This window comes from Strongylocentrotus purpuratus, unplaced genomic scaffold, assembly GCF_000002235.5.
Source record: "Strongylocentrotus purpuratus isolate Spur 01 unplaced genomic scaffold, Spur_5.0 spur5_scaffold_5, whole genome shotgun sequence".
In the NCBI taxonomy this organism is placed as follows: domain Eukaryota; kingdom Metazoa; phylum Echinodermata; class Echinoidea; order Camarodonta; family Strongylocentrotidae; genus Strongylocentrotus; species Strongylocentrotus purpuratus.
The window spans coordinates 30430361-30455715 of NW_022145611.1; the positions used below are offsets into that span (position 1 = coordinate 30430361).

At 36.9% G+C, this 25355-nt stretch overlaps 1 protein-coding gene across 1 annotated transcript; it reads left to right on the plus strand.

Annotated features, from left to right (window-relative positions):
• The first annotated feature begins 3033 nt into the window (after positions 1-3033).
• On the plus strand, positions 3034-23471 carry LOC587541. The gene is made up of 21 exons (XM_787265.4): positions 3034-3206; positions 6779-8964; positions 9330-9702; positions 10069-10234; positions 10696-10849; positions 11120-11334; positions 11933-12404; positions 12814-12957; positions 13408-13583; positions 13948-14305; positions 14958-15149; positions 15850-16008; positions 16705-16876; positions 17624-17961; positions 18601-18808; positions 19407-19639; positions 20017-20623; positions 20937-21202; positions 21778-21987; positions 22491-22596; positions 23134-23471. Exons 2-21 carry the CDS (start codon positions 6810-6812, stop codon positions 23384-23386), a joined length of 6957 nt encoding a protein of 2318 aa, XP_792358.4. The 5' UTR covers positions 3034-3206; positions 6779-6809; the 3' UTR covers positions 23387-23471.
• The last annotated feature ends 1884 nt before the right edge of the window (positions 23472-25355 follow it).

Below are 25355 nucleotides of genomic sequence, written 5' to 3' on the forward strand. Positions count from 1 at the left end.
CTAGGGTGGTGAAAAGTTAGCGTAGGGTGGTGAAGAGTTAATATTCCACTTTATCCATAGACAATGTACATGACGCTAGGGTGGTGAAAAGTTAGCGTAGGGTGGTGAAAATTAATAGTGCAGTTTATCCATAGATAATGTACATGGCGCTAGGGTGGTGAAAAGTTAGCGTAGGGTGGTGAAGAGTTAATATTACCATTTATCCATAGACAATGTAGGCCTACATGGCGCTAGGGTGGTGAAAAGTTAGCGTAGGGTGGTGAAGAGTTAATATTCCAGTTTATCCATAGACAATGTACATGACGCTAGGGTGGTGAAAAGTTAGCGTAGGGTGGTGAAGAATTAATAGTGCAGTTTATCCATAGACAATGTACATGGCGCTGTAGGGTGGTGAAAAGTTAGCGTAGGGTGGTGAAGAGTTAATGATTATTCCATTTTATCCTTAGACAATGTACAATGTACATTGAAAAGTTAGCGTAGGGTGGTGAAAAATTAATAGTGCAGTTTATCCATAGACAATGTACATGGCGCTATAGGGTGGTGAAAAGTTAGCGTAGGGTGGTGAAGAGTTAATATTCCAGTTTATCCATAGACGATGTACGACGCTATGGTGGTGAAAAGTTAGCCTAGGGTGGTGAAGAGTTAATATTCCACTTTATCCATAGACAATGTACATGACGCTAGGGTGGTGAAAAGTTAGCGTAGGGTGGTGAAAATTAATATTCCAGTTTATCCATAGATAATGTACATGGCGCTAGGGTGGTGAAAAGTTAGCGTAGGGTGGTGAAGAGTTAATATTACCATTTATCCATAGACAATGTATACATGACGCTAGGGTGGTGAAAAGTTAGCGTAGGGTGGTGAAGAGTTAATATTCCAGTTTATCCATAGACAATGTACATGACGGTAGGGTGGTGAAAAGTTAGCGTAGGGTGGTGAAGAGTTAATATTCCAGTTTATCCATAGACAATGTTACATGACGCTTGGGTGGTGAAAAGTTAGCGTAGGGTGGTGAAGAATTAATATTCCAGTTTATCCATAGACAATGTACATGGCGCTGTAGGGTGGTGAAAAGTTAGCGTAGGGTGGTGAAGAGTTAATGATTATTCCATTTTATCCTTAGACAATGTACATTGCGCTATAGGGTGGTGAAAAGGTAGCGTAGGGTGGTGAAAAATTAATAGTGCAGTTTATCCATAGACAATGTACATGGCGCTATAGGGTGGTGAAAAGTTAGCGTAGGGTGGTGAAGAGTTAATATTACCATTTATCCATAGACAATGTACATGACGCTAGGGTGGTGAAAAGTTAGCGTAGGGTGGTGAAGAGTTAATATTCCAGTTTATCCATAGACAATGTTACATGACGCTTGGGTGGTGAAAAGTTAGCGTAGGGTGGCGAAGAATTAATATTCCAGTTTATCCATAGACAATGTACATGGCGCTGTGGGGTGGTGAAAAGTTAGCGTAGGGTGGTGAAGAGTTAATGATTATTCCATTTTATCCTTAGACAATGTACATTGCGCTATAGGGTGGTGAAAAGTTAGCGTAGGGTGGTGAAAAATTAATAGTGCAGTTAATAGACAATGTACATGGCGCTATAGGGTGGTGAAAAGTTAGCGTAGGGTGGTGAAGAGTTAATATTCCAGTTTATCCATAGACGATGTACATGACGCTAGGGTGGTGAAAAGTTAGCCTAGGGTGGTGAAGAGTTAATATTCCACTTTATCCATAGACAATGTACATGACGCTAGGGTGGTGAAAAGTTAGCGTAGGGTGGTGAAAAATTAATATTCCAGTTTATCCATAGATAATGTACATGGCGCTAGGGTGGTGAAAAGTTAGCGTAGGGTGGTGAAGAGTTAATATTACCATTTATCCATAGACAATGTACATGACGCTAGGGTGGTGAAAAGTTAGCGTAGGGTGGTGAAGAGTTAATATTCCAGTTTATCCATAGACAATGTTACATGACGCTTGGGTGGTGAAAAGTTAGCGTAGGGTGGTGAAGAATTAATATTCCAGTTTATCCATAGACACTGTACATGGCGCTAGGGTGGTGAAAAGTTAGCGTAGGGTGGTGAAGAATACTCCAGGTTATCCATAGATAATGTATATGACGCTAGGGTGGTGAAAAGTTAGCGTATAGGGTGGTGAAGAATAAATATTCCACTTTATCCATCATGACGCTGATGTGGTAAAGAGTTGAGATCGTGAAAAATTATATCCATAGAAAATATGTACATGACAGTGACATAATGGTGAATAGTTTCTGCGTGTACCACCTTTCAAATCATATGACAAATAACATTCATGCATGACTTATAATTATGGTGCGGGGATATATTGCAATTCAAAAGAAGATAATAACTTTTTAATTTCTAACATACATGAGGTGAGGTCTTAGTATAATTCTTTGATTTGCCCCTAAGTACTGCGCTTTACCCCCCCCCCCCCCCCCCTCCATCATCTACTCTCATTATATCCGATCACCATGCCTATTTTAATTGGTAGCCAGCCATCGTTGCACTGATCATGCCTGGCGGATACAATACACAAAGAATATATTGCGTGTGTGTAGTATAGCGGTTGTATGTGTACAATGCGATCCTTACACTTATCAAATTGGCAATTTTTACACATTGGATGGGCTACCTTCATCTCCGATTAGGTGTGTGAAGAAAAGCTTCACCCAGATCACCACCCCACCACCACCACGTGCCTATTCTAGCACATAGCTCGAAGACCCCTAGAGAGAGAGCGAAAAAATTCCATAAAAAATTCAAGTGAGAATTTTATAGGCTACAACCAAGTCTTCGCGCATCGCATCTTTCTTACATTTTTATTTTTGTTTTCTTATAATTTTGTTTTTGTTTACCGATATAATCTAATCAACCAGCTCCTGACTGGTTGATAGTATATAGGTAAGCCGATGGGCGGAGCATCTATTGTCAACATACACCAATCAAAAGCGTATAGAGAGAACAGCTGTAAATCATCCATCTCGCGCTAGCACTCTCTCAAGTTTCCCTAGATCCTGTGTGTTGTTTTGCTACGACTACCGTTTTCCAAGTATTCATCTCCTTATCGCCATCGCTCGTACTACACGGTGCCTGACCCTAATTTCTGGATTGGCTTGTCATGCTTGTGAGTCGTTCTCTTTGAAACATCGTTGACATACATCTCTGACCTGACGGGGCAAACTGTGTAAGTATTGTGATAGCAGCATTTGCATGAGTTTTATAACAGTTTCAATGCACCATATTTACAGAAATTATGATAAAGTTGGTCTACCATGTTGTTAAACAGGTTCATGATTTCTTTAGAAAGGTGAATCTGAATGTAAATACGAGCCGTGTGCAAGGCAAGGAGGCGTTTCTCCGATACGAGTAGTTCGATCAACATCTTCTAAATCTAGATCATATGTGGATCTACATGTAGTTTATATGCTATCCGGAGCCTGTTGCCTGTTGGGCCTGGAGTATGGGAAGGGAAATCTGCTCTCATTCCCTTTCTTTTGTTAAAGGAGATTCTAGATGTTGATGATAGATACCTTACTCCCTAGTTATTATATTCATTATTATTAATTTAATTACATGTAGATCTATGTAACTATCACTATTGATGAAGAGTTCTCCTGCTTTTGAGGGATTGTTAATTTTACTCACTAACTCGGTATCAATAAATAATTGTTTTTGTTTTTTTCATGGAAGAAATTGTATCTGCCTGATCTCAGGTTTAAGATGAGTCTGCTGAGACACGAGAGGCAGAAAGGTTTTAACTCACTATCATAGACATAAATCTATATCAAGTTAACTGAAAGCCCTCCTGACTGTCTCAGTCTCGGTAGATGATGATCTGGGTTAGTTGGAATGGATGGATAATGAGGTATTGATTTTCTACTCCCGCTGTTATTGGTGATCAAGTCTATGCTCCAGCAGTATGAAACCTTGAAGGACAAGTTGAAGTGACAATTAACAACATCAGTATTAATCATACAGTGGCCTGCATTGAAGACGCTACAGGCATACATGTACATCCTGAGGAGTATATACTGGGATTATCTGCACTAGGCTATATAGTGTCATGCAGTTGATTCCTGTATAAGTTTTCCTTTAAATGTATGCCCCCCCCCCCCAATTCATATTTACTTTATAATTTTAGATTGATGTGTCAACCCCCCCCCCATTCATATTTACTTAAGATTAATTATGTGTCTCCCCCCCTCCCCCCCCCCTCCTCCCCTCCCCCCTCCCCCCTCCCCATCTGAAGATGGATCATCATCACTTTTCAAATTCAAATCCAATCCATTGATTAATCCAAATAATCACATACTTTGTTTCATACAGAAAGGAATATGACTATGAACAGAGTTTATTTTGTCCAGTAGATTGCCATTGGTTTATACAAAGGAGGTGTAAATGTGTACTCTGTGATTCAATTAAAAATGTGGGTCCATGCCCTTTCACAAAGAGTGACTGTTATTGTTGTAACTGTGGCCTACTACATACAATGCACCTTGTTTTTATAAAGGCAAGGGCATCGTATGGTGTCTCCCAATTATATATGTGATACTTTACTGTATAGCATTAATTTATTAGAATCATTTGAGTAATCTTGTAAGAATTTATATCACAATCATATATTGATGAAAAAGAGTTTGGATGATAGGATGTCATTTGGTTGTGTCTCAGAGCTTGAGGGAAGAGATGTTTGAAGTAGTAGCCATGCAATAATAAATCATTTTATGATACACATCTTCTGAATTCAGATGGCCTAATGAGGCATGCTATTTGGCAAACAGTTATTTGATTATCTCATTATTATTTTATTGTCTTTTCCTTTAGATATATTCTGTATTTCGTGTAATTTTTCTTGGCTTTGAATATTCATTTTATACTTGCATCCATTACTTTGCTCGTCAACCTATCAAATGATGTCTTAAGGGACATGGATGATGGGAGAATTACTGTTCTGTTACTACTTGATCTATCTTCCGCATTTGATACTGTCAATCATATAATTATGTTAGATACTTTGAAATCACTTGGTGTAGATGGAAAAGCTCTTAAATGGTTTAAGTCATACTTATGTGAAAGGTCTCAAATTGTTTGTGTTAATGATTCAAAGTCTGATCCTGCTGCGTTGGTTAGTGGTGTTCCGCAAGGATCTGTTGGAGGCCCAACACTTTTCTCAATTTACTTAAGTGGTCTAAAACAGATTTTACAATGTCACTCTTTTAATTACCATTGTTATGCAGACGATATCCAACTGTATACATCATTCCTACCTAACCAAACCAATGTCATTGATACCATCACAAAACTTGAAGCTTGTGTTCATGATATCAAGAAATGGATGAGCTCTAATTCCTTGAAATTAAATCAAGAGAAATCAGAGCTGTTGTTTATGGGTTCTAAAACTTTATTAGACAGGGTGAGCCTTCCCTCTATTAGGGTTGATGATGATGTTATCACTCCATCTAAATCATGTAGAAATCTTGGAGTTTTATTTGATTCTACGATGTCCATGTCAGTTCAGATCCCGGCTGTTTGTAAATCTGTCAGGTATCAACTACGTAATTTAGGCATTATTCGCAAGTATTTAACCCGCTCGGCCACAGAAAAAATAGTTCATGCCCTCATATCGTCTCGACTTGACTTTGTTAATGCACTTTTGTTTCAGCTGCCACAATCTCAACTCTCACGGTTACAAAAATTACAAAATTCAGCAGCCCGTATTGTTACCCTTACCAGACGTACTTCTCACATTACTCCTGTTTTGTCTTCACTACATTGGTTACCTGTTGAATCCCGTATTATATTTAAATTATTATTGCTTGTTTTTCACTGTATACATGGATCTGCCCCAGAGTACAATATTAATTTGTTAATGTCTTATAATCCTCCCAGACGCTTAAGATCTTCCGATTCTCAATTGCTTGTTGTTCCGAAAACTAAGAAATCATGGGGGGATCGGTCATTTGCACATGCTGGACCTTACCTATGGAACCAATTGCCACAACATATTCGTTATATTTCAAGTGTAGATTGCTTTAAACATGCCCTTAAAACTCATTTGTTCAAAGCAGCTTTTCAGTAGATTTAGTTTTATTTTCACATTGTCGTCGTTCATTTTTGTGTGTATTTTCTTGTGTACTTATATCTTTTCTTCTTCATGCGCCTCGAACACATTATTCATGTGGAGTTGGCGCAGTACAAATACTCTGTATTATTATTATTATTATTATATGAGTAAATCAGATTTATTTTTCAAGCTAAATGCTTTTGCAGCCTTATTTTGTGAAATAATCATGGATTGTGAAAGTTATAGCTATTTTAATTATTTTTTTTAATTATTTTTCTTTTTAAAATCTAAAGTTAGCTACTCTCATGTGTTGCAGTGAATATTTTAATGTACCTGTCCAAAAATTCTTACAAAATTTGTTTGCATTATCAAAGCGAATAATGACTTTTCAAAAAACTAAATTTCTCTCATGAAGAGTTGAATGGAAAGCATGTATAAATATTTGGGGAAATTTCCTCTTCAAATTTACGTACAGCCATAAACATACAAGACTGCACTGTGTGCATCACTGCATTTGGGGTGTGTACACTACAGATTGAAAATGTAACATATTGTCTATATTTACATGTGAAACTATCAAACTGAAGCTACAGGCTTCTTTCGCCTCTTGAATATCATTTATCTTATCTTCAATTCTAAAGAGCATGCTTAGAGTTAGAATTTATCCTCTTCATATCCTTTTGTTTTTCCAGCTTGATGAAGGCTATCTGACAACACTCCAAGATGAAGATTTTGACACACATTCAGGATCCACAAACACGGCACTCCATGTATGCCTTATGGAGTCTTGTACTGACTTTGGTATCAGTATGTCAGTGTGACATTGTCATCAATGAGATTTGGTTGAGCCATGGATCTAACAACACTCAAATGTACGTAGAACTCTACAATAACGGCAACAGCAACTTCACAATATCCAACTTTTCTCTTGTGATATTCAATTCATCATGGGCAAACTCGGTGAAAAGACTTCCGGAAGTTGTATTACCAGCAGAAGGTTATTATACTGTTGGTTCAAGTGAACTTGTTCAGGATATTGATTTGGAGTGGTTAGATGCTACCTTTGGAGATGGTAAGATTGGAGCAGTTGCATTGTATGATGGAGAGATAGGAACTGTACAAATAGGAATGGAGCCAACGACAAGGTTTCTAGAAGATGCCCTTGTGTTTTCGACTTCAGCATCATCTAGTGATTCGGCATTGCTAGAGAACCTGAATGTGTCAAAGGTTGTCATCCAAGACCAACTGTATCTTCCTAGGAGGAACTTATCAATTAATAGATGTGTAAATGGCAATGACAGTGACTACTGGTTTGCTACTGTTACTCCTAAACTGAAGAACGACTGTGAAAATAGAGTGGTTTCCTCACCAATCATCATAAATGAATTAAATGCTCTTAATCAAGGAGAAGATACTACAGAATATGTGGAACTGCACAATAAAGCTAATATTTCAGTATCACTGGATGAGTATACCCTGGTGTTGTATAGCGGTGCAACTGATAGAATGTATGCTGTTCTTGCCCTAACAAATGACTCAATTAATCCTTTAGGATATTTTGTGATTGGTTCATACAATGTGGTACCAAGGCCTCAGAAAGTGGTAGGACATGCTCTCGATGTGAACATATTGCAAAATGGTGTAGCTGCAGTTGCTTTGTACTATGGAAACAACAGTCACTTATCAGCTGGTAGCAATGTCACCAACATATTACTTGTTGATGCAGTTGTCTATGATAAAAGAGGAAGACATGATCAAGAATTATTGAATGTTCTCACACCGGGACAAGTGACTATCCATGAAGATTCTGCCCATCTGTCTGAAGATGAGTCGATCAGTCGTTGTTCTGGTAGCGATCGCCTTGATGCATCACAGTTCAGTCTGGCTCATCTCACACCTGGAACAGCCAATGATTGCTCACGATTAGAGCCTAGAATGCCACCTCAAGTTCTTCCCAGCTTTCCTCCAATCAATCCCGTAGCGCTTCCTTACATTGTGATCAACGAATTCAGAGTGGTCCAGTCTCAACCCTTCATTGAACTCTTTGATGGTGGCCTTGGAAATGTGGCATTGGGCAACATACTCATTGTGGTGTACAGTGGAAGCAGTCTTGCAGTGTTCAGAGAACCTCTTGTACTGAATGGCCACTTTACTAATGAGAATGGCTTGTTCTTGATTGGCAGTGCAGATATGGAACCTGCTCCAGACTTTGTGATTCCAAACCTGCCTCCGATGGAAGGTTGCAATGCCATTGCCATTCACCTTGCTGAACTATCCAGGATATTAATAGCTGGTTCTCCTATTTCAAAGGATGCTCTCCTTGATGTTGTTTTGTTTGGTGAGGTAACAGTGCCTCAGGATCAAGATCTGATAGATATCCTCACACCAGGTCAGGAGCCACTTTCACTAGGTACCACCAACCTATCATGGAGTCGGTGTAAAGGATGGGATCGCTTCATGCAGAAGAGCTTTTCTTTAGGTGATGTGACTCCAAAGGCGATCAATCTTTGCACACCCCCTCCTATTGTAATCAATGAAATCAATGTCCTTGCAAATGGGACTAACCAATTTATAGAGATTTATGATGGTGGTCTAGGCTCACAGGCTTTGGATGGTCTGGTGCTAGCGCTTTATGATGGCATTGACAACAGTGCCGTCAGGGTCATGGATTTGACTGGATACTCCACAGATGAGGCAGGGTTTCTGGTAATAGGACCAAGTACTGGAACCAATGTAGACTACGTTGCAGATACAATAGACGGATCTTTCTTGGAGGCTGGACCCGATGCTGTTGCAATCCATGTTGGCCCTGTCAAGTTCTACAGAGGCAGGCAGGCCTCTGACCTCAATCTGGTAGATGCTGTTGTGTATGGAACAGGTGAGGTATTTTTTAAATAAATACAATGTTCAATAACTTAATGTTCATTCTCAATCCCCCCTGTCTCTCTCTGTCCATTGGTATGTCTATCCCCTCATCTTTCTTTCTTTCTTTATCTCATGAGTTCATTGCCTTACTTCCTTCCCCTTTCACTTTTCTTGTTGGGGACAGTACTGACATGGTAGATATGGCACATACACATTTATACTGAGGAGCTCAGTTGGGCTGTTATAGAGATGGTCATGGATGTATCCTCGATCTAAATATATGCTTTAATTCATTCTCAACGTCAAAGTAGTCTCCCTGGCACCCTAGCATATGTTCTCATGAACACATACTAACTGATAAGTTCTCATCTTCATTAGATGACAGGCCAGACCTGAATCTGCTTCACCTCTTGATGCCCAATCAGCATCATCTCAATGAGCTGCCCTCGACCACACCCTCATCCGTGGACCAGTCCATCAGCAGATGCTACTGCTGCCTTCAGCGGAACCATTCCTCCTTTGGTCTCGCTCCAGTGAGTCCTGGCTCTATTAACATCGACTGCTTCCAAGACAATAGGACGTTCACAGAGACCGTCAGGATGTACCACAAACAGCTGAGGATCAGTGAGGTCAAGTTTGACAGCGGCGCTACCGGTGGTGGCTTCATAGAGATCTACGATGGTGGACTTGGTGGAGTAGCTCTGTCCAATGTCCTGGTTGATTGGTACACTGTCAACTCCAATGGTGAAAGGTGAGATGATGTTTGGAAGTATTGATGATGTTTCAGATTGTGAACAGACGGACAAAGCAAAAGTTGGAAACTGGATTATTTGTTTTAAGAGGAATTCATTGCTAAATCTTGATAATAAATTCATCTTCAATTCATCTTCAAGTATCCACTATTCTTTTCAAGCATATGGTTGAAATAAACAATCAGTATTGATATTATTTGAATAGAACAACAATTGTATACAAATAACAATATGTATGAGGTATATAGAATAAGTAGAATATAATGTCTATGTTGTTTTTCTTTTTCAAAAGATGGAAGTTTAAAACAATATTACCACTATTAAAAGGAACCTTCTTATTTTCGTTTTCCCTATTTTACAAGTAGCTATTATCTGCGATTCAACCTGGATAACCACCAAACCAATCCCGCTGGATACTTCATCATTCAGTCCCCATCTCCTGATGTTCTACCAATCATCATCGTCAATCAAACCACTTCTAGTAGCATGGAGGAGCAAAGTTTTGATCACACATCACCTCTTATGGTTCAGGTAAGACTCTTTCATAGTGGCTGAGAGGGTGAATGAGCTGTAGGGAGTAAGCATTTTAAAGGTGTCATTGTCATTTATAATAATAATAATACACAACATTTATTAGGCACTTTATACTTCAGTCAACCCTTTTACAGTAACTGCTTGACTAAACTGGAAACTTTTATTGCCTCCTGTTGGTAGTATTTTTAGATAAATTTGTTAAGGATTCTAAGAGATTTTAAGCAATGTTTTGTATTGTATTTAAACAAGACAGAATTGTGAAAATGCTTTCTATTAATTTGAGGATTAGTTTGGATTGCTGGTTATTCCAAGGTGTACAATAATGATTGACAAATGTAAGTTGTAAAAAGGAGGTGCAGATAAATTATTCTTGTGGACAAGCTTTTATCTGTGTAAGTTTTATGATAGTAGTTTCTATTACAGATGTATTTATTTTATAATATTGTTTTCTTCTTCAGAGTGATGCAGGTCATGTACAGCTTGTGTCAGTTACATTAGACAGGGTTCTTGATGCTGTAACATTTGGAACCAATGGCACAGATGATTTCACATTATTGGGGTCTTTAGATATCTCACAACCTCTTATAATAATCAACAGTCAAGTCTTGGCTGGTAAGTCGACACTGAGTATACATTTTGTTTATTTTTGTTTTATAATTATATTTTCCAAAACCGGTATTGCAATGATAACAAAAATAATTTATCATGTTTCAATACTTCATTAGTATTTCTTATCAACAATATTCTGTTCATATTTGCTTTGTCACTACTTTTCCTGTTAAATACTGTTAAATTTTGAAAAATTTCATATTTATCTGTATTTTATTCACAATCTCCTTTTTATGTCCTTTTTGCTCCATTTCATTATATTTTTCTATACAGGTGTCAATTCTATACAGCGCTGTTATTCACCCAAACCCAAAGTACAACTAGCCTTTGCGACCTCCTCCCCCACACCGGCAATGGACAACTCCTGCCCCAAGATACCGATAGTGATTAATGAGATCAATACAGACAGTCCCATTATTGAGTTGGGAGAGTATGTAGAGCTTTCCAGCCTTGGCGTACCATATTTCCCCATCAATAATATAACTTTGGTAAGGAGAATCTTATTATTTTTACCATTTATAAGACAATATTACCTTTAACTTCAGTAGACAAACCTTATCAATTATGTAAAGTAACTGATATTGGTCCAGAGTTGTAGCAACTTAAATGGCATTTGTATAATAAATTCTTCAACGATTCTTTAATTGATATATCATATTATATACCTCTCTTTAGAAATCTAGCCATCTGATTGGTCGAAATTGCAGTCATGATTTTGGATATTCTTGCAAAGAGACGAACACATAGTCAATAGATCATGAGTGATATCCGTTGCCCCGGGTAACGGCCACGTAAATCAATTGTACTCAAATTCCCATTGGTTTACGTATTAAAATTTTCTTTGAGCGAGCGCGGACACCATACAGTGCTTTTTGTCTGCGATTCCCAAATGATTAAAACTTTCAGTCATATTTCAAGCGAAGACAAACATACAGTTTCTCAGATTTTCTGTGATGTTTTAACCAATCTTTACTCAATAAAAGGATAAGGTAAAAATTCTTGGTAGATTTTTGTTTCAATTCCTCTCAAAACAGTTGATATCTCTATACATTTCTACTGTTCTTAATCCCCCACCTATTGCTTCAGGTAAGCATTGATGGAGAGAATGGGACTGTGCACGGCTCCCTCACTCTGAACGGCTACCAGACGGATGCCAACGGCCTCTTGCTGATTGGCTACAGAAGCCTGTCGGTCCCTCGCCCGGACGTCCCCCGCTTCCGTCAGCCAGTAGGCTGGGTGCTTGATGGACCAGATGCCGTAGCCATCTACCAGGGCAAGCGCTACATATACATGAAAGGGACCATCCCTAATGAACAATACCTGATCCAGAAAGTGGACTATGCCTTCGATAACGCGACAGAGGATATGGATATGTCTATCAGTCGATGCAGGCACTCTAATGGAACGGTTGTTTATCAGAAAGCAAACGTCTCACCTAAGGCTGTCAATAAGTGTCCTGCTCAGGAGGATACTGTTTTAGTGATCAATGAAGCGAGTCTGGTGGAAGGCCAACAGTTCATTGAAATCTGGGATTTAGGAAATGGCTTCACAGTTCTTGGTAAGTGTGTGTTCTCTCATAACAGCTATGTGCTTACCGGGTATGTAATTTGGAAAAAAGATGAGTATTAAAATTTTAAAAAAATTCAAATGATATTTTATTTGGTACTCAAAACAATTTAAAATGATATAATATGATACAGAGTTGTGACATGAATAATAAAAACAATATTATAAAAGCATTCTATTACATCTTGTAAAACATAACACAAGAAATCAATATTTGATTAGATGAGTCTTTGATTATTACTTCTTCCATATTTGATCATGTCATCTTCTTATGAATTTTCACACAAGAACTACTTTGGCTTGATGGGTTACCCTAAATTCCTTTTATTACTAAATGTTTTAGGGGTGATTGTATTTAATTTATACTATATATTTATGTAATTCTCCTCTCATATCTTCAGATGACTTTGTGGTAGTGCTTTATGGTGAGGATGATTTGTCTTATGTCAGCATCCCTCTTACGGGATACCAGACCAACCAAGCCGGTTACATAGTGATGGGTGAGGGCGGGGTGTCTCCAACCCCTCACTACCTACTCAATAGTGGTAAGTTTTTAATACAGAATGTGTCGTACCCCCACACGACCCCCTCAAACATTGTAAGAGTCATCGGATTCTAATAAAGAGGTGCTCTAATTGTATGCATCTATTTGCTTGAAGTTCTCAACGGGGACATATATCTTTAAAAGATATATAAAATGAATAAAAGAGTTGTGGTAAAGCCTGGTGATTCCATGTCATAACTTGAAGCAACTCTAGATTATCCCACAAAAGATATGTTTGGAAGAATATACTGTAACATTTCAAAATTGCCCTTTATTTGCGAAAGTATAGGGTTATATGTATGGTTATTGTGTTAGATGTGTATGTGTTGACTTTAACAGTTTCGATTATAAGGTAGAATATTTTACAATAATGAATTAAACATGCCATTGTTTTACGATTCACTTATTTACACTTACATTTTCCTTTTTATATTTCCATCTTATCATGCAGGATTCCTAAAGACAGACTATGGTGCCATTGCTCTCTACAGACTTCCAGAGAGTGTGAGTTTAGGAATTGGATCCCGACCAGTGACAGCTGGATTAATGGATGCCATTGTATACAGTGACTGGACCAATGGATCATCTACAGGACTTAGTCAAACCCTCACACCAAACTCATTACCTGTAAGTAGTACTAGTCATTTTATATTGTTAGACAGGCTGATTGAGTCATCAAGGCAATTTCGGTGATTTAAGGTGTATATTTCATTTTATCCTTTATTTACCAGCAACTTTAAATGCTTGGAGATTTTTGCATGAGTTCTTCTTCTCAAATTTCTTTTTCAATGTGTTACTCCATTTACTTAAACATGAATTGAAATTATTTACATTTCAACACCTACCATGTACAGAATGGTACTTACATATTTCCTGCATTATTAAAATTAGTTCTTTGAAAGTAATGTCTATAGTATCTCAAAAACACTGTAGGGCTTTTAGAAAGAAAAAAACTAATTTTGACTTTCATTATCTTGTTTTCCTGATAAAGCTACCATCTGACATGATGCAAGCCTCCTCCTCTCTCAGTCGCTGTTTCTCACTTGACCGCCTCATGATGTCCCCGTTCCTCATGTGTGACCCCTCCCCCGATGGCCTCAATCTCTGTCCTACCTTCATCACTGACATCATCATCAACGAGATCAACGTCGACCTCCCTGGAATGGATGGCATGGAGTTCATTGAACTCTATGATGGAGGTCAGGGCAACGTCTCGCTGAATTACACCACCCTGGTGCTGTATAATGGAGTCAATAATGGGGGCAGGTCATACTTGGCGCTGGGACTGGATGGATATCAGACTAACTCTGATGGGTTCTTTGTGATTGGCTCACATCTCATGGGCAAAAGTGGGTTTGTGTTTGTTGATGTATCTTTTTGTAGAAGTTTCACTCCTTATTCACTTTTAATTATAGATAACTTTATATTACTAGTACCGGTACCTCAATATGCAAAGTATTTGAAACCCAAGCCATTTCATGTAAAATGATTATTTAAGCGGTGAAACATTATTTTAGTTTGCATCTACCCAAATTGGAGGGAAAAGCAATTGGTTTTTTCAAAAAATTAAAATTTACAAAATGATGAGTGGTTTCTTTTCTTAATTTTATTTTAGATTTTTAAATCAGATTGAAAGCAGTAAGTAATATCTTGATAGCGTATTTGATAATCCAAACAGTTTATTTATCTCTTGATATTTTTATGAATCAGACAGAAACCAGAATGACTTTTGAGATTTTAATACGCCTGCTAGGTAAAGTATTTGATATGACGCTCTTTCTCAAATTTACATTGTACTTTGTGCACACAATTACCTTTAGTTTCAAAACATCCACATTCTTTTTTTCTATGTAAAGGCATCTTTCTTCAGTTCATTTTGCCTCAGAGGTTGTCTTCCTACTTTCCTTTCTATTGGTCCTTATATTCCGCTTTCACCTTTTCATCACAATATTGTTATTTTCATATTTTTTGTTGTCTTTCTGTCCTCTCATACTTGGTTAGATGCTGACTTGCTCGTTCACACTGCTACTAGAGGCTTTCTACAGAATGGACCAGATGCCATAGCCCTCTACCGAGGCCATGTTGGTGCGTTTCCATTTGGTACCAGTGTGACAGGAGCTAGTCTGATTGATGCTGTTGTGTATGCCACCAATAACAAGAAAGGCAGGAGGCTTGTCGATGTTTTGGTGCCAGGTATGAAATTTGTTTATCCTTTCTTTTCTCAAGCTTATGTGTTTTGTTACTAATGTTTGATTGATTTTCTTTCTTTCTTTTTTTTAAACTGAGAGTTTATCACAAGCTATGTAGCATATTACACAATAGGATATACAGGTTTGTTTAGTGAAAAGGGATACCTTAATATATTTTGGATGAATTTGATTCTATAGATAAAACAGTTGCAAGGTATTTTTAAAGATGAGAAGTGCATATTCAAACAGATAGAGACGAACTATTAATATTAGAACCATATGTTTTTATTATTTTGTTGATAATAAATATTGAAGAAATATTACTATTATTAGAATATGGGAAATGTAAGATACTTGATTCGAGGGATAAGGTTCTTGAAAGATACGGGGAGTGGTAAAGGAGGGTAATGGTTAAATGGTGAAAGTGAAAAATAAGAGAAGTGGAATGTATGAAATGTAGAACAAAATAAAACTGAAGCAAGGGAGTTGAAAACTGCATTGGAAACAAAGACCTTTATATTACAATACAAACAATAGATTTGTTGGTATGTCAGGCTATTTACTTCTTTATCTCAAGAAGCAATAAAAGAAGAAAATGTTTATGATTAGTTAACACAGTTAAAGATATAAGTATATTTACTATCCCTATACATTACCAAAACACATACCTTGTTTCATCTTTTATGCTTTTGGTTTTATTCCAGGGTACTTCACGATCAAAGAAGACAGAACTCACTTGCAGAATGATGAAAGTTTGAGCCGTTGCCATGGTTCTCAGAAATGTGACCCGACAGTTTATGCTCTGACTGTCCCAACTATGGGAAGAGCCAACAACTGCAGTGCTTTTGTAGACTTTGATAGCAGTATGTACTATTTGACAACATATATCCCTTCTCATAGATGAACATATGATGCAATTTCTCTTAAAGTTTGATGGGTTTCCATGCTATTGTTGTTGTCATTCTAAATGTAAAGGGATTATTATAAAAGGGTGTCACGTAAGAGTAAAAGCTGATACTGTTCATGCTGATTCAGTTTTATCCAAAGTAACAATTTTTCTTACATCTTCAATACTTTATTTGGGTATCCATATGAAGTTTTGACATAAAAATAAACAAATCAATTCATGTTTAATGATTATATGATTCTACTTGTATGATGTAAGTACATTAGAATATTATTTTCTCATAAAACTCAGCTGGTAAAATATGTAAAATGAATAAAATACAAGCAAAGGAAAATTAAATATTTTTGTATTTTGACAATGTCAAAAGAATCATGGAGAAGATTTGCTTGTTGCAATAATAGGGAAATTAGTTCAGCAGACTTTAAAAGGTTGGAAAACAGACTTGCTGACTTTAAATTTTAAAAAATGGTATGACCGTAATGTATTCTATTGGTGTACTTATGCTCTAAATGCAAAAAGATTTATTACATATATAGCTAACTATTTCAAATTATTTCAAAGTGGAGTGATTAATGATTACATGGGTGTTAAGAATGTGCATCTGATTGAATATTAAGATCCACTCACTTGTTTCACCCTCTCTTTTCCTCAGCTCTCATTATCAATGAAATATATGCATCTGAAGATACAGCGGATCATGGGAAGTACATTGAACTCTATGATCATGGAGTGGGCTTCACATTACTCAACGGGTTCTTACTCGTCTTCTTCGATGGCAGTGATCATGATAGATCATATTATGAACTTGATCTATCAAATAGATTGTGAGTGAAACAAATTGCATGTTGGATACTTAGTTGATTGGCAAGAAGAGGCCTGTGTGTAATGTCCAAAATGTATAATTATATGAGTGCCAGTTTGGAGGATTGAACAGAGATTAAGATGAAAATAAAAGCTTATATAATTCCTGCAAGTTATACATGTGTTTAGTTTTAAATGAAGCATAACAGCTGATTAAGTTTTAGTGTGAATGATAAATCAGTTTGTCACCATGTATGAATACAACTATGCTCAATGTTGTATACGAACATAAGGTGTATTTATCCAGAAAATTAAGAGATGTGGTTTGCTGTGAATCATTAAAAACAGTTTATGCCTGGAATTTAATTAACATCAGTTATGCAACATTATATGAATGTTTCTTTTTGTGAATTCAATTTGCATCGGAAGATAATGTCTAGGTACAGAAGATAGTTTTCAATGATATTTCAAATAATATAGGTAGTACTAAGTAATTTGTTGTTCTCATTTCATTTTCTTCTGTAAAAATTGTTGATTCCATAAAGGTAAAGATTCTTTTTATAAGTCACCCAATTGTGAAAATCTTAGAAATTCAGAACTAGTGAGTATGTAGACTATGGACAAAGCTGAGAACAATATATAAAGCATTTAATATGAACAATAATATTTTCTACGTTTGTTTTTATTCTTTAAATTTTTATTTTATGTTTGTTTTAGTATGGTCATGATAACTGTTACAACATTTTCTTTGTACCTATTCATATTAATAGCACAAATGCAGATGGCTTCCTACTGATTGGTACAACCGGTATGACCCCTCGCCCTGATATCACCATCCCTGATGACATCATGCAGGAAGGGTCAGATGCCATCGTTCTGTACAGAGCATCCCCTGAAGACATTCCTCGAGGATCCAACCTCTCCTTGGAGAACATCCAGGATGCGGTGGTCTACGGGTCGTCCCTGGTAGCGGATAACTCCCTCATGACCTCACTGGCTCCAGGTCAGCTACAGGTCATGATGGCCGGGCCAGGGAGTTCTGCTTCTAGGTGCCTCTCAAACCGGCCTGTCTCCATGTCTGCGTTCATCTCAACAATGCCTTCCCCAGGTCTGTGTTCAGAATGATGCTTTTCTAACTTGTATTCCAGGTTAACCTGTAAAAGACAAGTTCATTTTCCGTTAACCTGCGCTTTCAATTTATTCAATCACTTTAGACTTAGTGTTAACACAGGTGAAAGATGTTAATATCAAGATTTCATTTGTAATTTTTCATACTCTTATACTGTTGAAGAGTGTAATTATGAAGGCTTGTTCACACATCGAACAGTAACGGCAACAGGTATTTATGCATACTAAAGCATACTGGACATCACATTTGTTAATGGTATAACATTATAATACATGTAGGTATGCACACCCAAGACCGCTGTTGCACACAGCTACATTTTTTCTATTCCCCACTTTTCATTCATTTTATAAGCATACACATACCCCCCTCGGTTTACTGTGGCATATGTAAGCAGCTTTACTCAGTTAAATTATATATTTATCTTTCAATTCAAATAAGGCGCAAGTAAACAAAGAGGAACATAAAAACAAACTGATTCATTCAGTTCTTGTACAAGACTTACTGTTGAAAAAATCAATATTTACAGTTACTATTTTGAGGAAGGAATCTTTATATCTTTGCAAATGCGATTAGAAACCTAGCTAAAAGTTTCTCTAACTTTCCATTTTGTTTATGCAGAGCAAAACAACAATTGCACTACACCTGTTGTTGTTATCAATGAAGTTAACCTCGAAAACCATGATGGTGGTTCACAAGAGTTCATTGAACTTTACGATGGAGGTCGAGGGTCAACACCCCTGGATTCCCTGGTGCTGGTGCTCTTCACAGGGATCAATGGAGGGAGGGCATACAAGACCATACCCTTACAAGGACAGAGGACTGATGAGTGAGTATACAATATGTTTTCCTCAATTACAAAAGTGTAGACGAAAAGCACTAGAGATTTAAGCAGTGATGTCAATTGAATCTTCATTTTGTTATCTTATAGTGCTAAATTTAGTAATGCTGTAAAATGCATCTATACTGGGTGTGAACATTATTTTTACAATGGAAATAAGTGAGAAAGTAGTGATTTCTTCTTCATCATTGGTCCTATTTGTTGTAATATTTGTGCTTCGTAGTAGGATCTTTTACTGACCTATGTAATAGCAATAAAATAGGATTTATAATTTCTTAATCTGTGACTTCTACAGTAATAATATTCTGGAACTGGGTTTGACATCATTTATTTGTCTTATCTTGAAGGACAATTGAGGCAGGATTGCATATTTTTTATACAATAGGCAGAGTTAACTTTTTTAAAGATTATGTATCACGGATTACTATCTACTAAAGATGTTGAAACATTATAAGCCTAATGCATGAACAAACAAAAGCTTTTTCTATCCTTGTACGTGTACTTGAAAATCAAATGTTGGTCTCTTACTTGTTTTATGTATTCGGCCACTTGCCATTCTTGATTTATCACTTGTTTTTGTCCACAGGATTGGATACTTTCTGATAGCCACATCTCCACTCTCTTCATACGGTGACATTCTCGTTGGTGATCTGGGCCAGAGCTTCTTGCGGAATGGAGCCAATGCTATCGCCCTCTATAGAGGAGATCACCATGACTACAAGGCAGGGATGCCTGCCACATCACAAGGGCTTCTTGATGCTGTAGTGTATGGGGACATGAATAGGCAGAGCATGACACTGCTGAGGCAACTCCTACCAGGTAATACATGATCATGTTCAGATTTCTTTTAATATAAAGCTAACACTCAAAGTCTATTTTAAAGAAGTGTTATGAAATTTTGATACAGAGTAAATAAATTTTAATTCTTTGTTATTGTTTGTATTGGTGATTTTTGTTGTTGATTGGTGAATACAATTGATAAACATGATCATTACAACTGATTTCTTTCTATAGAGGAGTTGAGAAGCTGATGTAGATACATTTGTGTGAACCTTATGATATATATCAACCACTTCAATCCAGGCTTGCATTTCAAAGCTCTACTTTCTCTGTAGTTATTCTTGCTTCAGAACTTATAGATGTGCTAGCACATTTTTTTAATGTCTAGACCTGCCTTTAATGTTTATCTCATTCAGACCAAGCTCAAGTTACAGTCAATGCCAGCTTCTACCAGGGAGCTGAGAGCATAAGCCATTGTGAGTGCTGCCAACCTCTGCTCTCATCTGCATACAAATTGTCACACCCATCACCTAGGCAACCAAACCACTGCTCAGAACATTCTCCCGTTACTCCCAGTCCTGAGTCAGTGGTCATCAATGAGATTAACCCGTTCGATACAGTGACTGGTGGAAAAGAATTTATAGAACTAAAGGGATCAGCGAATGCTGCGCTTGACGGATACGCAGTGGTGGTTGCCGTAGAGGATGATGATTCTGCCAAAGTGTCGTACGTGGTCGACTTGTCCGGACAGACATTTGATCAAAATGGTTACATGGTGATTGGAACAGGCAGTCTGGTACCATTACCAAAGGTTACACTGCCTTCTGTTCCTGATGGGGTTTTGAAGGCACTAGGGGGCGCTGTAACACTCTGCAGGGGTCAGTCTCAGGACTTCAGAGTGGGGTCTGTGGTTCCAATGGCCAGGATAGTGGATACTTTGGTCTACAGAGGACAGAATACGCCTGTGAGCAAAGCACTGAGTGAGCTGACATCAGATGGGAAAGTGATAGAGGATGAATCAAGGTGAGATATAGATGTCGGATTGGTTACCCTCAATGTGAAACTTCAGGTCTCTTTTACACACACACACACACAATAAATTGGCTAGAAAGAAATACAGATGTTCAAACAATCCAGTTTATTGTGGCATTAGCTTTGTACTGTATTCATATTTTTTTTCTTCTTCAACCTACACTGTGAAAAATGTTTAAAATAAAACATGGATAATAAGAAAATATTTTGATTGCAAACTTTCAACAAGTTTAAATATTAGCTTGGTTATCCAAGTGCCTGACGTCAGACTTCATATTATTCTACATTCTGTATCTCCTCTCAGCTACCTCCCTGGAGACGAAACAATCTCGCGATGCTCCTGCTGTGAGTTAAGAACCAATGATGCCTTCATGCTGTCCAGCCCCACCCCGGGTAGAAACAATGCTTGCCCCAAGCCCCGGTATGGACAGACTATACAGCTCCGACTAGAAGATGCAGTCTTTGATCAGTGGCAGAGTAGGCCACAGTGGAAGGCTTCATTGAGGGATGCGGTGGTCAATGGTGTGAAAGAAGAATGCAAGTGCAGATTCAATTCCAATTACTTGAAAGGTAGGTTAAGTTGGTCTTTTGTGATAATCTTGAAATGGCATAGCAAGATACTAAGTGGAATATGATTTTTTTTTTTAATATATATTGGTTTCATAACAGTGATTTCAACAAAGGAGTATCTACTTTCTGTCAGGAAGAGGAAATAACTCATTAAAACAGAAACTATTGATTTAGGAAATGGATTCTCAAGTTCTGTGGAAGGAAATAATAAATAAATAATGCATGGATTGAGATGTTGCGGAGTTGATATATGATTTAAGACAATGTTTTGTTACATAGTTTAAAAGTGAAACCATGTATGTTTGAATAAAATAACAAATTGCCCTTAATTAAAAAATTTAAGATACATCGGATGGTAATATCTGAAGCAAATGAGCAAAAGGAAAAAAAAATTGTGTGGAGAATCTTGCATATTCTACTATTTAGAAAAAATATAACCCTGAAAACTTTCATGAAAATATAAGTTCACACATATTCTTACAGCTACCAATAAAGTAGAACCATTAGGCTTCACAACTAATGCCAGATTGTCATATTGTACTCAGATGCATGTTTTGTACTTTGATTCAATCCAGACGAGAAATTTCTGAATGGAAGTGTCATATACCAAGCCAATCTGTCAGCTTTGAATACTGGCCAGGCATCAGATCTCATTGAGGCTTATACCAGATTTGTGAAGAAGACTGAAAGCTTGGAGATCTATGGTGTGAGCTACAGTATTGATAGGGATTGTATCGTGGACTGCACAGCTAAAGGCGATAACTTGGCTATTCTTCAACACCCGGGTATGCCTAGCTATCAAGTGTTTCTGTAATCCTACAAACTGACGTTTCTTATAACAGTTTTGTGGTAGTTCAACGTCACTATTAAACATTCTAAAATGAAGCAACCCAAATCAGTTCAAAGTGTTATTAGAATTATATCAATTTATGAAAGAATTTGATAAAAGGATTTCTTTAAAAAGATATTTGTTGTAATCTTACAAACATACTTTTTTGGTTACATTTGTTTATATACATAAGTACCAATAATTTTTTTAAATCAATTGACACAAATGACATCAAATTATTTAATAGCATGTTAATGTACATGTATTTGAATCATGGAAAGCCCATTTTAAGATTATAACTGAAGAACACTAAATACATGATTCTTTTTCTTTGATATACTATGCAGATATGTTCAAATCTGCATGTAACTGTTGACTGTTTCCATGTCTTATCTCAATATTTAATCAAATTTCCTGTCGTAATGCAATCTCTTCCTCTTCATTTCCTCATTTGACCAGCCCCAGCTGTGATTGTTGGAGTCACATTGTCAGCGATCATAATTGTCATCTTTGCTCTTGCAATTTTCACCTACTTTAAAAGAAGAAATGGCAACAATTTCATGATGTAAGTCAATTTGGAATCTTTGTTAAAGCTCCATTTTATGTGATTTCTTTTTCTTTGTACATGTACCAGGTATGACATAATTACTGATTAATCAAAACGTGAATATAAGTATCTAAAATGGAGGTATATCAAAGAGCTTTTGTAGAAAAGGGGTCATTGAAGGTGAATGTTTTCAACAGCGGTCATATTTTGACATTTTAATCTTATTAATCCATTACAAAAATGAGTTTATATTATGTATGGTCTAGCATATCATTTAAAATGCAAAGATAAATATTTAAATAAACAAAAAAAGAAAGAGTACCGGGTAGTCTGTTTTGAAAGTTCCTGCATGCATATTTGAAAGTTTAAAGAGTGGAATATTGGGAATATGAAACTGTCAGTTATTCAAATCTATTGCAGCTGAATGGATGCATATTTTGATAGTAGTCTTTAAATACTGAGATTTTGTTGAGAATGTGGGCTGATAAACATCAAGTTTTTCTGACAATCATGTGAATTGGATATTTATTTGAGTAATATCTCTCACTTTCTCAGGAGATCATTCCGATGGTTCAAGGAAGATTCCGACCTGGACGGTGAATTCCGGGTGACTGATGCCTGCCAGCTTGAAGACTTGGACGTTCTCTCCCAGGTGGCAAACAACGATAACTTTGTCAATCCTGTCCGCACCCTACCATCGATGCTTCAGGCCAGCTACTCGGCCAGGAGGCGGGATCAAGGTGGTGACCCTGGCAACGGACCCATCAGTGTGGATCTAGAAGTGGACACAAGCATCAGTTATGCTTGAAAGGGAGATGTTTTGTGTTGTTGAAGATGTTTAAGGTAATCTTGAGTTCTGGTAATGAATGATAACAACAATTAAAAACAAAAACTCCAGTGGAGACTCCATTACAATATGTGTTTAAAATTTGATGAATTTGATTAAAGGTATTACAAAGTTTTGGTATGGGGTCATGAATTTGGTTCAAATTAACATATTGGAAGCATATGTGTTCCTACAATATACATTGATCGTTGTCGCGGTTGAAATCGAGTCTAAAGTTATGAAATTATAAATAATAAACTCTTAATGTTGTATAGCTCCCTCTCAAGGTCAAGATATGAAATTAGCTATGAAACTATGTTTCTTGACTAAAATTGACCGATTAGCTATTCCTGTTTGGAAAATATATATCCCAACTACATATTCTGAGATTTTCATGGTCGCAGCTACCATTGTACGGCCATAGGCGCTATTTGAAATTTATCGAAATTTACCGGGAGCACTGGTAAATTTTTATATTCAATTTTTCTCGAAAACAGAAGTGTTTTAGGGGCTAATTTTTTTAGTGCTTATAATGCATCCACAGGGGCATCCAAATATATCAAAATTGTAAAGATTCACTATCCACCCAATTTTCAAAATTTCCCAAAACTTTGTATTACCTTTAAGCACTTGATAAAACTAATATGCAAAATGTGAAAACATAATTTGGTGTTTGGTGGTAGATCATCGAAATCATATGGCCCATATATGACTTTGATATTAAGAAGTTACATTGATTAACTCCGGTAGGCAATCACTTGATGGTCAATACGGTCACAGAAGAAGGGAAATTACTACTCTAAGTATTTTTTTTGGGGGGGGGGGGGGGTACAATATTAATTTTGTCAGCTATGTTTTGCAATTTTTCATCCAATTTTCAAAATTTTCTTTAAATTTTGTTGATCCAAACAAAGTTCAGATGAAAACTTCAGGAGTGACTTCTGGATATTTTTTCCTGGCAATGCAGCTTCGTTTCCAGAACTCGTGATTATCTTGAGTGTTATTGTCTGTAAGATGGTCTCAGGAACAGAATATTACCGTACATTGTTATACATGTTGACATTCTATAGATTTCTTTGCTTTGAGCTTCAGAAAATAATAATTGCATTCCTTAAACTTGTTGAAAGAAATCACTTTGTGATAACCTGTGTGTGATGCTGTATCTGTAGGTCAGTACAAGTCATTAGTATTCATTGTAGTAATTCAGCTCTTGTTAATTGTACAGTCCCTTGAATAGAGAAATCACAGGTTGAATAAATGTAGTAGAAATGGGACCGAGGTGTCACGGTGTAATAGATTTGACCAGTCTGTGGATCAAATAGTTCATGGTTTGATTCCTAGCCACTGCCCAAATATCCTTTAGCAAGACATTAGTTAATGGTTACCTGATTGGACACCATTTCTTGAATGCTTTCAGTGCATTTAGGCAGCTTGCTAAAGCAAGGGTATTAGTAGTACTTTTTAGGTGCTTAGAGTGTCCCCTGGGAGGGATATTTTGTGTAATATACTTGTAGATGTGGCAAGTACTAGAAAACTAGTAGCCATACTCTAAAAGTTGAGATGACTTGTAGTGAAAAGGTTGCATCTATTTTGTATGATTTGTAAATAAAGATGTCTGCTTTTTGTTTACCTCCCTCTTTTAGGGATGATGTACAGAAGTGATATATCATTTGAGAAGTGCCTTAATCATGATGTATATAGCTGATTTTTTGTTTGTATATGTAATGAATTTCAAGACTGTTGAGGATTAAAATTTGATTTAATACTGTAGCTTTCATTTTAATAACCTCATACACATGATGAGTGGTTAAGATGTACTGGTGACATCTGAAAGTAACTAGACATTGATTAATGCATATGTTGCTGTGAGTGGAACATTTATGGATTGTTTGAATAAGATTTAATTCATTATAAGAACATCCTGAACTCTGAAAACTTTTTAAAGTAATAC

Excerpts from the sequence above, each read along its gene's own strand:
- LOC587541 (XM_787265.4), top strand. The coding sequence starts at position 6,810 with ATGAAGATTTTGACACACATTCAGGATCCACAAACACGGCACTCCATG. Across the intron at positions 8,965-9,329 it reads TGCTGTTGTGTATGGAACAG|ATGACAGGCCAGACCTGAAT; the intron begins GTGAGGTATTTT and ends CATCTTCATTAG. Across the intron at positions 19,640-20,016 it reads GCTGAGGCAACTCCTACCAG|ACCAAGCTCAAGTTACAGTC; the intron begins GTAATACATGAT and ends TATCTCATTCAG.